The sequence below is a fragment of the Paroedura picta genome, chromosome 5 (assembly GCF_049243985.1).
Source record: "Paroedura picta isolate Pp20150507F chromosome 5, Ppicta_v3.0, whole genome shotgun sequence".
NCBI classification, from domain to species: domain Eukaryota; kingdom Metazoa; phylum Chordata; class Lepidosauria; order Squamata; family Gekkonidae; genus Paroedura; species Paroedura picta.
The window spans coordinates 52894928-52912497 of NC_135373.1; the positions used below are offsets into that span (position 1 = coordinate 52894928).

The 17570-nt window shown below is 43.9% G+C and overlaps 1 protein-coding gene across 8 annotated transcripts in view; it reads right to left on the reverse strand.

The window, feature by feature from the left end:
• Positions 1–17570, reverse strand: part of FRMD4A (FERM domain containing 4A) — a 406427-nt gene that overhangs the window by 39942 nt on the left and 348915 nt on the right. For all 8 annotated transcript variants that reach the window (XM_077337977.1, XM_077337979.1, XM_077337975.1 and 5 more), the window contains 3 exons: positions 14207–14283; positions 5189–5327; positions 3274–3415 (listed from right to left, as the gene is read on the reverse strand). In XM_077337977.1, the coding sequence (XP_077194092.1) occupies positions 3274–3415; positions 5189–5327; positions 14207–14283 (358 nt within the window). The remainder of the gene's footprint in view (positions 1–3273; positions 3416–5188; positions 5328–14206; positions 14284–17570) is intronic.

Below are 17570 nucleotides of genomic sequence, written 5' to 3' on the forward strand. Positions count from 1 at the left end.
TCATGAAGCCTATTGAAGCACTTGTGATGTTTCACTCAATAAAAGTGGCAAGTGAAGTCAATACAGTCTGATCCAAGTCTGACAGCAATTTTCTCTCTGCAGAAAGTTACCAAATCAGCTCCTCCCTCCTTGACTTTCCCATTTTCTGTACAGATAAAAATGGCTCTGATGTGGGTTGCTTCCATATGGTGAGGATTCCTTGCTCTACTTTCATCATTGTGGCAAATGCAGAGGCATGTGCATTGGTGACAGAGCTCCCACACAAGGAATTTTGTGCACAGCATCATCCAACTCCCTCGCCCCAAACTGGCTCTCATGGAGATATGAGGACTTGACACTGCTTTTAAAATTCTTGCCATACATATGCACACTATTAACATGAAAGTAGGATGCCTTTGCCTGAAGGGCTGCCCCACACCTCTTGTTTTCTTAAGCCCCACACCTTTTGTTTTATAAGCTGGCAAACAGAGAAATCATTGTACAATGAAGTTTAAAATGATCTGTTAAACAGTGAATACACTCCCACCCCCTGCAGGTATCTTGTGCATTCCCTTTTCCATTCCCTTCTCGGCAATCTGGACAAAAGTTGCTTGCACCCCTTCCTCTCATATCTTCACAAGGAAATGGTCTCCTCACTCCCCCAACGCAAGCACCAGGAATTCAGCAGACAATCTGAAATGGAAATACACTACTGCACTATAGTGCAATAGCAATTACCAGGTTTCTCCCCCTAAAAAGCAAAAAAGCCCTCTGGAAGCAAAGCTGGAAAAGTGATAGAAAATGGGACATGCCCACAAGGGGCGATGGTGGAGAAATAATGCTGATACAGGTGAGACCTTTGCAGGGGAAGAAAATAGGCACCATTCCTTCTAGGCAGCACAATTTCCCACTGCTCTTTCCCAGAATAAAATTCAAGTAAAGCAGGATCAGAAAAGAACATACTGATGATGGGGAAGAACAGATCTTGCTTGTTGGATCAGAAGCACAATATTTGTATTATTGATGCTGTAATGTGAACCATTCTGAGCCAGTTATGATCAAAAATTTGAAAAACAGACAACAAAACCTACATCTGTAGAGGGAGTAACAACTGGGCTGTAATTTTTGCCGCTCTGAGAAGTCAGATAGGGTGAAGTTGGAAAGCAAGTAACATTTATGTCCCATTCTTTTCCACATTTTGGCAGTCATCCTCTCATACTGCAGCACGTGCTACTCAAATGAAGCATCTCTGGCACACGGACACCCACTGCTGGATCAGGCAGACACTGTTTGGAAGCAGCTGCCTAGCAATACAGCTTTGGGGAGCCAGGCTGAGCAATAACAAGTATGGAGATAGGTAAAACAATGTCTGATGATCAGAATAAATAAATAAGTAGGGCTGGAACTTCCAGGGTGGTGAGCCTGGTATCCTTGGTGTTACAGAGGAGACAAGATTCAGACGAATCAGACCAAGGGCACTGGGAACTCAAGCAAAAGAGATTTTCTGAAGTTAGGCAACCTGGCTCAAGGTACTGGCAGTCTAAGTGAGGGTGGCTGAAAGGACAAGCCATTACAGTTGGCGAGGAATGTAATCTCCCTTCATTAAAAACAAGTCTGTCCGCCTATGGAAGATGCCCAGAGATGTTTTGATTTTGCCAATAAATGCACTGCACAATTATAACACAGAATGTATCAGTCTTTTGCACAAAGGTTTATTTCCTGCAAACATCATCACAGCCCATTCCTATAATGGGGTGTGTTCTTGACTCCCACAGCCTCTATCTTCCCTACGTTCTGTGTTTCTGGAAGATGACAACATACCTAAAGAAGTCAACTAGCACAGATCATTAGGACAGAGGCCTAAGAAAGAAGAGCAACTCGCTTCTAGTGTATCTCTAGCAGCTGTGTAGATTGTAAAAACAATAAAAACAAAACAAGTGGAAGTTGCATCTCCCAGGCTGCATGTAAATGGTCATTTTGACCACATATATTTCCACAACATTATCCCTCTGACTGTACCCCAAGGTATAGCAAAATCTTCATTATCACTTTGAAGGCTAATATATAGAGGTGGGCTCCCTCAGCATGAGTTCTGATCATCTACATGGGTTCAGTCCTCACTATAAACTTCTTGTTAACTTGCTTCCTCTCCTCAGTTTCTCCTGCATTGTATTTTTATATCATGGTCACCGTGAAGGTCAGATTTCTACATGACATCTGAACAAAGGTAGTATGACATCAAATTTGACGAGTGTAGTCTCTCCCAAACATCGATCTTGCAGACTGACTTCAAGTGGCTTCTAAATGCTGTTGTTTGGCAAAAGTAACTTTATTGACTTTCTTGGACGGGAGAATAAAGATGTTAAACAAAAAGGTAGAAACTATTTACAAGTACAGCATTTGCTCTGTACACCCACCAAATGGGAATAAAAGGGATTGGAAACTGACAGAAAAAAGGGTAGGACCTTTGCCCATCCATCATAGTCACTACACACCCACTCCTCTTCACAAAAAGTCCTGACATTTTCAAAGTAAAGCAATGGTCTTATGTGGTGAGGTGAGATCCATCACTGTGTTGCAACAACACAACCAAAAATAGGTTGCAAGACTGGCTCCACCACTTTCTTTTATAGCGTTAATAAATTCCCTTTGTGTCACCATTCCCTCTGCCATATTGCAGAGATTGCTGTAATTTCAGCCAGTGCAAGCCACTAATCATGCTGTGAGTTACGCACAAGTTAGCAGCTTTACATTTATGAGCTGCAACTGACAACTGCATCAACAGCACTGTCTATGACACAGCAGGGGATGCTAAAGCATTCAAAACACTGCTGCCCCTCTTCTCCACTCTAAAACTGAGGTCCAGGACAGCTTACAACACAACAGAAACAATGCCATGGTCCACAATTATTTGCCAGCAAAAGCCATCAAAAGAAAATCAATAGGTAATCATCAAATTTTAGTGAAAAGACCTCTGAAACAGGATTGTCATAGAACTCCTTCCAAAAGTCAACAAAAAAGTCTCATCTCCTCCAGAAGATCATTCAAGAGGGCTTGGGCTTGGACAATCGTAAAAGAAATATGAGATTCATCAATAAAATAATCATCAATATAAAATACCTTTACCACTAGAGTCCTATCTTCTAAATTCGCAGATGTATCAATAATTTTGGCTTGAGAGCCTTACACTTTGTGAACAACAGAGCTGCTAACCCAAACTGTTTTGTCTCCAATGTGACCCTCCAACAAATTCCTTTTCAATAAATAACCAATCTGTATCATAGAGGAATGTACCTGATGATAAAAGGCTCCCACTGCTGCCACTGATAATTTTCCCTTTGCTCCCCATGTTGGCGAGTTTGGAGGTCTTTAGAGTTCCAGTTTCAGTCAGGTCAATTGCAATCTCGCTTAGGCTTCTTGCTGCATGAATTTTGGACTGGGGGGAAAAAGCAGACATTGGTGTCAAGAGTGATTATCAAATAAAAAGCCTGTGCTGAAAAATTAGTCGTTGCTGTTCCAGAATAACTAGCAATTATATCTTGCCTACCCACTTACAACAACCACCTGGAAGAAGAAGAAGGAACAGTCCTACAAGGAATCTCCATGTAAAATGAGAGATCATCTTAAACCAGATGACAAAGCTGCCACTTCTTGGATTTATTTGCCTCTCCTGGGATCCCCTCAAGGAGGTTGATACTGATGTCAACTGCAGAGGACATTTCTGGAAGCAGCAGTCAATGTAATGATAGTTTAAAAAAAATAAATATTCTGATAATGATATCAAAGTATGATAAAGGATCTTAATGACTGCATTTTAAAAACGATACAAGGAAAAACTTTTAACAATAAAGTGACCAGTCCTATCCCAAATTAACAAACAAGGAGTCAGCCAACATCACAGCTACCAAAAAGGTCACCTATAGTTCTACACCTATAGTTCTGGTGAAAACTTTCCATTGAATACAGCCAGTTACAACTGCCTCAGAGTGTGGGGAATGGTTTGGAGGCGTAGTAAAACTGGCCCCTGATGCTATGGACCTGTGCACAACAGCCCCTTGGGACAATCCAGTTCCTAAATATCAGCCAGCACAAACCCCTGTGACCTTCCCTCTGGTGAGGGCATTGGTATGGGCCACCCCCCGACAGCTCCTCCACCCCACCTTCCTGTCATTGGGGATGAGCTGAGGGACTTACAGTCTGAGAAGGCCAGCCCCTCTACTGCTGTCTTTGGTGGGGGTGGTGAGACTGGGCAGACATTTCTCTGTGGAGGCCCCACCAAGCTCCACCCACCCTGATTGCCCTGGGTGCAAAACAGGGTAAGTGTACATCTTCTAGCCATGTACACTTTCAACAGAATCCATTCCCCACTGAAGTAAGGAAGTTAAAAAGGAATTCTGTGACTACATTTAAATGGCACACTTTACTTTTCAATATCCCTAAACCTGATTTGTTGCTAGGTGTGTGTGCTTTGCTACACTTTTCTTCTTGGGCAGAACATAATGAAGAAACTAACTGAGGATGTACAGTACTGAGGATGTACAACAAGCATTCAGGTTAACGACATGTAGTTTCCCCACTAACTGAGATTTAAATCCCAATTTGTTAGAATTAACCCACTGACATGCATTCAGTACTGTTTTGTGTCATCCTCTTCCACAGAAGAAGGGGGTGGAATGAAGGGAAGTACAAAACTAGCCACGATCTGGGTTTGTAATTTAAAAATTACAAGGCAGCTTTTGCTCCCCCTTGCATTGGGATCCAAGGCAGGTAACAGAATAATCCACAGTGCCAGTAGAACAACTTAAAATAATATCAAGTAAACATGGAACAAAACATCAGCTAACAAAACCTCAAAAATACAAATAACACTGTCCTTCTAAAGCCAGCAAATGAGAACATCATCTTTAAGCCTGGCAGTGTAATTTATGGCACAGAATGCAGGCACTCTGGCTGAAAGGTTGGAAATAGAAATCTTTGTACGCTTTTCTGAACCCAGCTACCCTTACAGCTGAGAAATCTTTTAGCACCCAAGTCCTACCTGGGGACTGGCATCTCTACCTTATCCATCCTCTCCCCTTCTTCTCTCCCTGTGCGGTTGGTGGAGCTGACTGAACTATAAGAGACCTGCTTTCCACAGAAATTTTACTGCAAATTGGTCATCATCCTGAGTAGCTTTCTCTACCTCTCACCTCCTTCTTAAGATTCTCACCTTGCTCTGCTTTCTGTCCAGATAGAACTGGTGCTGGCTAATGGCCATAGCCCAGATGGACTTTATCAAGGCAGGACAGGCATACCATGTGTGCACGGCAATGCCGCTGTGTCCAAAAGTCCTCCGTGTCACAGATGCCCTAGAAAAGCAGGAAAAGAACAAGTTAACTCGCAATGTAAACAGAAAATGACAAAGGCAAAATTCAGTATTCTTACTGTTTTGTCAAGATTTTAAAGTCGAAATGTGACCCAGCAATTTTATAATTCTTTTTGTGTGGGATGTCACTAAGTTTGCATGTCCCTTGCTTGCCCTCCTTCCTTCTTACTGCAAAAACAGAGTAGTAGTAAATATGCTTTGTTATGTAAAGATATTTGTCTCCAGTCTTCCTCCCAAGTGCCCAAAAGCAGTTCACAACTGTCACTGCATCCAACAGTGAAGGGGCTGGGCCCTGAGCCAATCAGAACAGCAGTCACAAAGGAGAAGTTTCTTCAGGGACTTCCCAAGCATGCAGAAAAAAATAGGCCTTTGTAAGTTTATAAAAAGAACTGCCCTCTAACACAGGCTGACGAGGACTAAATATTCTTTAGCAGCACAAAAATGTTGCACAACATTTAAAGAGGGTGGAGAGAGAAGTAACCATGGGCAAAGTTCCCAGAAGTTTACTGAAACCTGTCAAAAGGACTTTGGAAATGGAAGTAAGGATTTTCAAGTTGTTTCCCCTGTCCCATGAGTCTTCACTGAGCCCACCACTGAAAAATTAATGAGTTTCAGTCAGCAACTCAAATTTATTGTACCTGCATGGGCAACTGTGGGTGGGTTGGCACCCTCCTCCCAAAGCAGATAGGATTGCACACCGGTTTCTGATGTGGAAGGGGAACACAAGCTGTCTTTGGTGCACAAGCATAGTACCAACCATGAGTTGGTTCTCCACGGGAACCATTCCCATGGGATTTGCATGTCGTTGTTTCTTGACAAGTGTGGCCACAGGCATGCAAACAACACAGAAGCTGACGTGCCACTCTATACAGCTCTGAAAAAGTTGAAATTCTGCTACCTACATTTAAGTCTTGTAACCCACTTTATTAAAGTTTTAATTTAAGTGCTAAATGTATAAACACCTGTGAGATCAAATTTTCCTTCTTTTTTATTAAGAAAAAACTAAGCTATCTATGAAAAAAACAACCCCACAGATGGCCAAGTAATTGATGTTGAAACTAAGCCAATAACTATGGTGGCAGTAAAAGCATGCCACCCTAGTCCTGATTTTTCATAGTATGACAATTGTGGCACTTGGAACGATTTCAACTTGACTTGTCGTCATTCTGTATTAAGTGTACAGTCCCGAATCTGAGCATCAAACAATTTGGAATGAAGAGTTTTTGAGATAAAATTGCATATTAAAACAAAAAACAAAGTTATGGTGTTTTTCTTTAAATCTAAAAGGTAAAATGAGGTTACAGGAAAGGTAAAAGAGAGAAACGTAAAAGAACCAGACAGTGTGAAGAGAGGGATCCAGGAGCCAGACAAATTGGCAGGATAATTTGAATAATAGTTCTCTTATCTGCTGCCCAAAACACACTGTTCTCCTCTTATACCAAGTACATGAGTTAAAAATAAATGTTTACTGTAGATTTGAGGTGGATGGCATAAACACCCACTGGCTTTGGCTGTGCTCCATAACCCTGCTTACTCATGCTCTCTGCGCTCATGGGGCACCCAATTGTGGTAAAGGCAAGGCAGGACATGGCTCTGGCATGGCCAGGGTGACCTTGCTCCATAGGCCGAGTGGGCTATCAACCCATAATATACATAAAGCCCCCACATTCAAAGGCGATATGACTCAGGATACCAAACGGTGAGGATGCAAATGGCGAAGCAAATGACTGTGACAGCTAAAAGAAAGCAGGCATTGATGAAGTTTCAGTCTGATCCTGCAAGCAAATCATACAGGTTTTTTAAAGAGGGGAATAACCTGTGTTTCTGCTATCACTTGTTGTTCTTGCTCCCCTAGGGCTGCCTCCGTCAGCACCATGCTCTCCCCCTCATTGGGGCTGCTTATTCCCAGGAAACTGTTTTTAGGATTACAGCCTACATATATAATTTCAAGCACATTTCCAAAACTAGATTCAGGACCCAGATTGTCTGTCATGGGAAATGCGGAAGAGGAGCAGACACAGCTTTGAGGAGGCAAAAACTGTGGTCCTGGGAAAGGCAGAGTTGCCAGATCTGGGTTGGAAGATACTGGGAGTTTTGGGTGGAGCCTGAGGAAGACATGGTTTGGGGAGGGGACAGATTTCAGTGGCATAGGATGTCATAGAGTCCACCTTCTCAAGTGGCCATTTTCTCCAGGTCAATGGAACCTGGAGAAATTAAGGAAAAGAAAATATCCTAACTAGTTCTGTGAGAGATCTGGTTGAACTGGATGCAAGGAAAAGAAAGGTTAGACCTGCAGGCTGGCAATTACTGTAGCAGCCATCAGCATGGTGTCTTGTCTTGCACCAGTGCTGGCTTGGTTGATGAGCTTAGCACAGCCTTTTTCAACCTCCTCACCGTGAAGGAGCCCCTGAAATAATTTTTCAGATTTTGATGAGCCCCGGAAGTAACATTAACTGGCCATGCCTCTGCCACACCTCTGGAACTGACATCACTACCCGCACCCCTAGTCCTCCTTTCCCACTTTACTACAGCTATGGTGATTGGGAATCCCTGGGTTAGCATGATCTGTTGGGCAAGTTTGCTTCAGACTCGGAGAAAAACAAGCGTAGCTGATAATAGAATGCCTTTACTGTACTCAGGCATCCCTGCACTCCTAATGGCTTCAGCCAGAACTACACTTTAAAGATGCATCCTTAGGCTGACTTCTAGGGCCCTCCCCAAATTTTGTCTGTCCCCTCCCCAATTGGCAGCCCTGGAGTAGGGAACCTGGAATCGACATGTTAAAAAACAACAACAGCCAGCCATAGCTTCATTTGCAGCCAGCCACAGCACTCCACAGCAGAATATAAACCTTAGCCAGCATGCTCACATCTTGGAAGGTGCCACTGGACCCAAATTTTGTTGTGCTATTGCAGACCAACACAGCTATCCACTTGTATTCATCTTGGAAGAGACATCTATGCTACTCTACTCTCACACTGTAGATGTAGAAATCACGAGTTGAAACAATGAGGACAGGGCTCTGGAGGAACGGCCCTTGGCACAAAACAGGAGCATTTTTCACAAAAAGGTGAATACTGGATGAGTGTCCAGGTACTCCAATCTCAGGACAACACTCTTCTCCTTCACCTAAGGATGGAAGAATAATGCACCCACACAGGTAAGCAAGAGAGGGGGACTGTGGCTAATTGTCTCTTTGCTATATGTTCTCCTTTACTTTATAACAAGTCTTTAAACCAGTAGCCTAGCACCCTGCTTCACACTGGCTCCAACTGGCTGTTCTAGCTAGCTAACACCATCTCCTGCATAAGGGCACAGGCTGAGTAGAGAAAAGCACTAAAACAGCTGGGGACAATGGGCGTGCAGACATGCTTCTGGGTGAATACCGACCAATCTACTATAACCACCACTACTTTACAACAAATTGCCCATTTCCTTGCAGGATCATACCTGGTCCCATGGAGAAACATTAACAGTGAGGTATGTGTAAAGGAGTTCCACCTCAGCTCCCTACAACAGGTATGAGTACTGGCCCAATCACTACACTTTCTCCCCTATAGGTGAATCCCAAACAGTGAGCAACACCAAGATGCTAGTTCTGTGTGACAGACAGATGGGAATTTAAAGAGCATAGTGCCACTCTTTCAAATCCATGGTTTACCAACCATGTACAGAAAGCCTGAACCCACATGTTGCCTCTTACTTTTGTAGAACATGATTACTTATGTGTGTTTCTCTTCCCTCTTTCCAGAGTGGCAAGACTGGCTTTAATGCCAATGGAGGGTCTCAGATGTCTCAATAAGGACTTCTTGCCTATACCCTCATTTTGGAGTGAGGCAGTTAACTTCTGTAATGTGTGGGCTGTACTCCTACCTCTTCTTTTTTGCGGCTGCTGGGATTGGTATGAGTTAGCCGATGTGCTTTGCCATGTCCCCTCCCCTGGAGGCACCTGAGCAATTAACCCATATCCCATAACAGTGCTTTTCCCACAGAGCTCTTGGGGAGGTGATGGACATTGTCTGTTGCTGTTCTGCTGTGCTTTCTTGTATTTCTTGTCTTGGCTTCTTTGTTCCCATTGACTTATGAAAAGCTCCATCTACTGACTCCTGGAGGCATAATTCTCATGAGTGGTATCACAGGCTTGCCCTGGTGGGGCTCCCTCTCCCAAGTGTGCTGTGGAAGGGCCTATGTTGGCTTTTGGACCCAAAGCTGCAGAAATCCCCAGAATATGGCATCCACAGTTAAGGATTCTGTGTTGCCTTAATTTCTTCCCTGTGGCCCAATGGCCAGACAATGTTGACATCACAGATGCAGGTCATCATTGCCCTGTAGTGATTGGCTCCTTCCATGTGTGGCAGATATTATTTATTTCCTGATCCATCTTTTCTCATAGCTCAAGGTGGCTTACAAATTCACACGTATGTGTGTTCTTATCATAGGCATGTTTTGCTAAAAACAATTCTTCTGTACTCTGATGTGGTCTAAGTATTTCCATGCCTTTAGGCCTCAAATGAGTGCAATGCCTATCACAGATTCAGGACATATTTGCTGCACTGCACTGCTGATGATTGGGTATTTTAAAGAGCTACTAATTGAGATAAATGCACCAAACACAGCAGTCCTCAAACACATCATACAAATGGAATAAGGTAATGTGTTTTATTAAGAGTGATGATGACATGTACAAGTGGTGGTTAAAAAAACTAAACAAATTAAACATTTTGTGCCAAAGTACTTCAAATTATAATTTTAAAAAGTGTTGTTTTGAGCAACCTGGATAAATTATGCAAATTGAGCAGCCGAGCCAATTTTGCAAAATTTATTCTGGTTCTGCTGAACAAACATAAGGTAATTTATAACTAGCTATCCAAGTCACTGACCAGTGATGACATTATGCAATCATTTCTCTGGTTTCTGAGATTTTCACAGCATATTTTTAAGCCTACGTTTGTGGCAATAAGAGCTAGAAATCTGGGCTTTAGTAAAATGAAAACTGTGAGTCTTGGGATGCTAAATGCTGTACCTAATGTCATATTTTTATGCTTTTTCTGGGCTTGTGTTGAACTGTAGAACAGAAACAACTTTATTGTTGCAGAACTACAGAATGCATATGGGTGGGTACTATGGGATAACTGCTGAATTTCTGATGATCCTTGAATTATGTACAATTCTTCATCAGGGAGAACGTTAGGTTTGATCAGAGCACTGTCAAACTAAACAGATGATATCACATGCATTAGTAATAGTTTTTCTTATTTTATTTACTTCATTTATTTATATATATACCTCACTTTTCTCCTCAGAGGGGGTCCAAAGTTTCTTACAATATACTCCCATTTCCTACTGTATGTTCACAACAGCCCTGTGAATTTTGCTTGGCCTGTAGTCTCCTAGCAGGCTTCCATGGCAAAGTGGGGGTTCAAACCTGGGTCTACTAGATCCTAATCTGACACTGACCACTAGACCATATTGACCTTTATATAGACAGTAAAAACATTCTCCCATTCACCTTGGTAATGATTTCAGTACAAATTGAAAGGCTGCATGCAGTTATGCCAATAAAGCAAGTCCAATAAAATAACAGAACAACTTTTGAGTCCAGTGGCACCAACAGAGGTGCCAACAGAGATGCCGCTCGAATCAACATTTGTTCTGCGCTTCAGACCAACATGGCAACTCACTTCAATAAAATAATATTTCATGTTGTTTTCTAAATGTATGGTATATATAACTTTCTTCCAGTCTGGCATGTTCTTGGGTAACTCACGCTAGGCAAGGACTCTTGGCCCAGGGCCAAAATTTGCTGCTCTTGGAAGGTGATCTTGCCAAAAACTGAGCTCCATAATGAATGTTCCCAGTGATGCACAAAGACCAGCTGTTCTAGTAAAGTTACTCATTTTTGAAAACCTCATCCCAAGGGACAGAAACTTCCTGGACACATTTGTGTGAGGGTGTGCATAGTGTTCTTAATCATGTCAACAATCATAGTGATGTAGCATCGTTCCCATGTATCTGTCGGGTTGTTATTAGTAATACTTCTTGGTGGACCATGGCCAAAATTAATACTTTGAAAAACTGGGATCTTTGTGATAATGTAAATGACAAGTGGGGACCTGCAAGACAATTATGGGAACAGCTACCCCATTAGCCCCACCTTTGCTTCTCCCCCTACTTCTTTTTCACTCCTTCTCCTGCCTCCACTCCTTCTCTCTCTCTCTCTCTTCCTTCCATGCCTGTCATTTTGGCTCTTTCTGCTTCCCACCCATCACTTTCCATAGAGCAGGCTTTCTCAACCAGGACTTTGTGAAAACCTGGGGTTCCTTGATGGCCCCGCAAGAGTTTCCCAAACGGATGGGAGTTAGTTAATTTTTCATCTATTTTTAAAATTTGTTAAACATTTATTCGGTGATATGGCTATGTATGGTCAAGTTAACCTGCCTCCTCCTCCCAAAATGGCCTGGAGGGGGTGAGAAGGGGAGGGGCTCCGGGTGGGCATGTACACAGCTATGCTTCCCGGTCATACTCTGTGTCACTTCTGGGGTTTCTTGAACACCTGAAGAGTGTTTCAGGGTTGAGAAAAATTGAGAAAGGCTGCCGTTGAGGAATGGGCTTCTTTGGAGTCTTAAGTCTATGGCATTATACCATCCTGAAGTTCCTCCCCACTTCAAGCCCCACCCCTCAAATTTCCAGGAATTTTCCAATCTGGACTTGGCAACCTTGTTTCCTTCCCACACAACAGCCAACCTACCTTCAGTTTTCTGTCTCTTCCTCCACTGCAGCCTCTTCCTAGGAAAGCTAGGTCCTTCTCCACAGTGGGGACCAAAGTAGCTAACATTGTTCAGCTCTCCTCCTTTTCATCTGCACAACAACCCTGTGAGGTAGGCTAGGACTGAAATAAACGACTGGTCCAAAATCACCCAATCAGCTTCCACAGCAAGATGGGGATCTGAATATAAGTCTTGAAACCCTACTTAGAAGCTCTAACCACTATTTCACACTGACTTCCATGGGGTGACTGCTGTTGAACAGCAGCAAGCAACCATGCCTAGTTGAGTCATGCAAGTTGGGTAATATCAAACCACAGAGAGTTTTCTTCCAGGTCTATGCTTGCCAAGCTCCACGTAGGACCGGGAGTTCCCCCAGAATTACAACTGAACTTCAGACAACAGAGGCTTGTTCCCTTGGTGAAAATGGCAGTAGAGAGTGAACTCTGCGGCATTATACCATTCAGAGGCCTCTCCTCTCCCCAAACCCTACCCCCCTTAGACTTCACTGAAAAATATCCAGGAATTTCCCATCCAGAAGCTGGCAACACTAACCAGGCTTGGCCAAAAAGTGTTCTTGCTCAAAGGTCAAAATAGACCTGGAAAGGACCCTGCCCCATCCCCCTGCCTTTTACTTACAGAAGCCTGGAATGCTGTGGTTGCCTAGCAGCAGCCACTGAGAGAATTTGTTGCTTAAAGCTATAGGCGCTCTTTTTATCATTTTTGGCTTTTTGCAACCCTTTGGTGCATTTATTTTTTAGATTTCACATTTTCCCAATAATGTGGGGCCCTTTTTAGCTTTGTAGAAAGACTGTAGAAAGTCTATTCATAGCTCCAATCACCAGATTTAAGTATCCAAGGTTTGGCCCATGTTATAGAACGTAAGATGGAATTAAACTAGTGCTGGCTTACAGCTGTTACTTTCCAAGCTTAGGGGTCTGTCACAGTCACAAAATACCTTAGCAATAGTAATCTGTAAAAAGATTTTAAGGTAACACATCTCAAAGACCATGGTAGCAAACTTGGTTTGCTTGCTGAACTGCAGTACTTCCAGAGCATGACCTCAAATATTCAGGAAAGGATGTTGTGTGTGTGTGTGTGTCAAATATTTCCCCAAGTAGGACAGACAGCTACTTGTACTAGGAAAAACCTTTTCACCATTTCTATAAGATACAATAAGCAGACAGTTGAATGTACAGTGAATCCCAAAAAACAGTGTTATTTAACTCAATGGTTATTGCTATGGACAGCAGCTTATAACAGACAAAACTAAAGTCAGTATAAAAGGAGAAAATACAAAATAACACAAACATAAAGAGAATTGGTTATCACATGCTCATAAAACTCAGTTTGGGGAATAACATGGAGTACTGCTCATTTCTTTCCATTTTACTTGGTAAACCATGCAGTGGAACACAAATCAAGGAATATTTGGATCTGGGATCTCACACTTGCAAATGTGCAACTGATGCCAGATGAGTTATTCTGGATTTACACAGACAGTGCACTGCTGGCTAAGGCTACTCATTCCATGGAATTAAAAAGAAATGGATGGACAACTAACTTGTCAAAATAGATTATAAGCGGCCGTGAGAAAGGCTCGTTCTCTGGCCAGCCCACCCAAGAGCAGCACAGTGGAGAGGGGGCAGATGCACTGCAGGGGTTTAGCCTGCTCCCAGCCAGCAGTGACTCGCTTCCAGGCATCCCCTCCTGGGCCTGCACTGCCACTGGCGGGCTCCAATGCCCGGGGGCTCGGCTTGGCCCCTGCGGGCAGCAATGCGGGTCCAGAAGGGGATATCATCCTTCCCTTGGGCTGATAAGAAGCTTTGGCATGAGTGCATTTTCCAAGGGGAAAGAAGAAGGGGGATGCCATTGGAAAGCTTCCAAGCAAGTTTTCATATGAAAGCTTGACCACCCACAAAACACCCCATGCCAGCCTAGTCGAAAGACAGCAACAATTCAGAAATCCCCAAGCACACAGGGCACACATGAAAAATCCAGCTGCAGTACTCTCTTTATCCCTTCCACATGGCAGATTCCCCCTGGGACCACCATGTGCTGACTCCTCTGGCACAAGAAAAGGAGGTTTCTGTCTTACCTGCGTGGGTCATGCACTTCCACGGAAAACTTCTTCTCTCGGAAGTACAGGTTCTCCAGCTGCCTCCATTGGAAGATCTGAGGGGGGAAGGGAAACACACACACAAGAAAAACAAGGCGGTTGAGAGGCAGAGCATGGGGAGGAGGGGGCACCTCTGGCTGTCCTCCTTTCAACTCTTCCTTATCTAACTCCCAGATTCCTTTGGCTTGCCGCTCTTGGGAGCGGGAAGAAGGCGACTCTGGAGAAAGCTGCAGGCGGCAGGACGCTGCTGTGGGTGTGAGCTTCCCTGACACTGCATCCCCACCCACCGTTCAGGAACGAAACCAGACCTTTCTGAGAAGCCCTTTCTTTCCCTTTGTTCCGTCTCCTTGCCTCTGCTCTGGGCTGCACGGATTTCCCTCCTTCAAGTCCTCCAGCAGGAAAAGGGGGGGGGGGGAGGGCGTGCTGTGAGTGTGTGTATGTGTGGGGGTGGTTTTGCAGAAGTGCCGAACTGAAGCTTCCTCCCTTCAGAGTGCTGAAATGGGAAAGGAGCTCAAATTCCCCTATCTCCCCCAGGGACGCTATTTCCTGCCCACTAATGTGCAAGAGCTCCTGACTGGAGCTCTGAAATGGAGGGCAGAGGCGCTGGGGATCTTAATTCATTCCAGGCAACATGAGATAAAAATGCAGGCTTGTCAAGACCCCCCCCCCCCCACTAAGCAAATAAAAGAAGATGTATGTAGTACCTGAGGCGGGACAGAGAGGCTCAGGGGTGGTTTCTCTGCAGTCCTACTGCAGCACTAAGGCTATTGTTCCTTTCCCTACTTTAATGCCAAAACTAAATAGTTAAGGGCAAATTCCTGAAGGGTGGCTGCTGGGTTTGCCTGCTGCAGCCAAAATAACCCAGAGTCTTGTGGCAGCTTAAAGACTGTTTAATTTATTACCACATGTGCTTTCATGAGTCACAGTTTAACTTGGTCAGAAGGATGTTTCAGAAACCTGCAGTAAAATCCAAGACATTCTGTTGGTGGTCTTTTGGGCTAGATTCACAGACTTTTCACGGTACTAAACACCGTCTTGGTGAGGTGCAGAATCATAAGCATGCATTTCTCTTCTGCCACAAAATCTAAAGTGTGACACAGGAGATTTGAGCAATTCCTCCCCACTCTACCTTTTAAGCAGCTTTAATTTTCTCATGGGAAATTGAAATCAAGAATTCAGTTTCAAATGCAAGTGTTAAAAGACTTGAAAAATCAATAATAATTTCAATGGAAGGCATGCTCATTCTTTGCAGAATATCTGGTGTCACCAGCACCAAACCTGCATGCCACCATGGAGTATCTGTCAGTATTTAGAAGGTGTTCATTATCACAGGGATATGGCTGTGAATCTGAGTGCACAACTGACCTCAATACACTGAAAATAGAGAAGAGGGATGCATATTTGATCCACATCAGAGTTATGCCTGCTGTTTCCGATCCAGAGAACATCTCTTTAGCCGGATTAGTGTGGTGGATGGTTAACAACTGATTACCTGTTTGAGTAGTAGGGAAGGGCATGCTGGAGTACTAGATTTCTAGGAAGGTATACTATAGAAAACCATTCTAGACATGTATATATAACAAGGGCAGAAGTTTATCTATATGAGGCTTCTGAAATAATATATCTACCTCATGTCACAGATACTGATTATAACTATTTCAATGTGGCCCAGTTTTTAGAAGTTTTGTATTAATATTACAATATCTGGAGCCAATGTGCAATTATTATGCTTGACCACTGAAGAAGGCCGATATGCATACAGCTAGGGTTGCCTTAGGTCTATGTTTGATAAAATTGTGTGATTTCATTCTGCTCTGAGGCTATTATCTGGGCCTATCTGTGTCTTTAATTTATTTATTATAAATAAATACATATATTTTGATATATTTGATAACACACAATCAAGATACAGAATTACGGCGCTTTTAAATTTGGATTTCTTCAACTTTCTGGTTTTTAATTCATTATTTGATTATGTTTTTCCTCCCTCCACCTTTGCTGCAGAATTAAATCCAAATAAATGGTAACCATATAAACTAAGCTTGCTATTCCTGTTTGGTTCTTTAATCTGTTAAACATTTTCATTATGCTGTATGCTAATTGACTGCTCATTGTCTACCAATATGTATGGACTGGTAATTTCCATTTCATTGTATCCTAAGAAGTGTGCATGCACACAAAAACTTATCTTCTCCATGGTTCCTTTTAATATTTACAAAACCAGCCAGGAGGTGGAGCGACTCTGGGGTGTCTAATTGGCCTCCGGGCCCAGCTGCTCCCCAGCACCTCTGCACTGCTCAGCCGCTTTGATCGACTGACTGCAGCGGTGGGCCATGGCTGCCGACTGCAGTGGCAAGCAGGGCCTGCCCCAGGGGCTGCCACTGAAAGGGCGCCCATGCCACCATCCAAGATCCAGCCGCTGTGGCCACTAATGAACACAGGACACTGGCCCCAGCAACCATGCTATGACGGCAACTATGCTGATCTGGCGGCGGTGGCTGCTGAGCCTGCCAAGGAAGAGGAGGTGATGGCAGTGAGCCCGCCACTGTCGTGAGCATGCCTCTGAGCCAGCAACGCCGACGCTGCCCGCAGCACCTACTGACAACGACAACAAAGAGGAGGAGGAGGCGGCCCCATACCGGCTGTCTCACTACACACCACCACAAAGAGCCTCCGCTGCATGAGGACATAACTGCCACTGCCCTATGGATTGTGCCAAAAATCGAACAGCCAGCCACCTCTGACCCCCTGCCTGCACCCGCGGTGAGCCCTCACGGGGCCCGCTACCAACCCCAGCAACATGCCAGGCTCGACGCCATCATCCAGGTACGCCTGCACCCACCTGCCACCCGCAGCAACCCCCCCGCTGCGCCACCCCACCCCACCCCACCCCACCCCTTCATTTTATGGAGGTTGCTACCAGTCCAGGAGACCTCTCCGCTCCTCCAGCGCCCTACCTCCGCTAGCGCCTGCTGCATTTCAAATGCAGCAGGCTTGGATGCTAGTACCCTAAATAAAACTTTGTTGGTCTTAAAGGTGCTACTGGACTCAAACTTTCTTCCAGTTTTTTTTACATGAATCCTGAAAACAGTTTCTTTGGTTATCCAAACAAATGACTATGTGCTACAAATTAATAGGTAGTTATAGAGAACTTTTAAAAAGACAACCTTGCTTCCCTCCCAGTGAAAAAAATTCTTTTGAATGTAGATTCCTTAGCATGATAAAAAAAAAAAAACCCACTCACAAAAGGCCATAAGAAACTGACCAGATTTAAAACTCCATATTGTGCTCCAGGTTAATGAACTGCTTGATAAAGACAAATGGAGGTGCCAATTTACTTGAT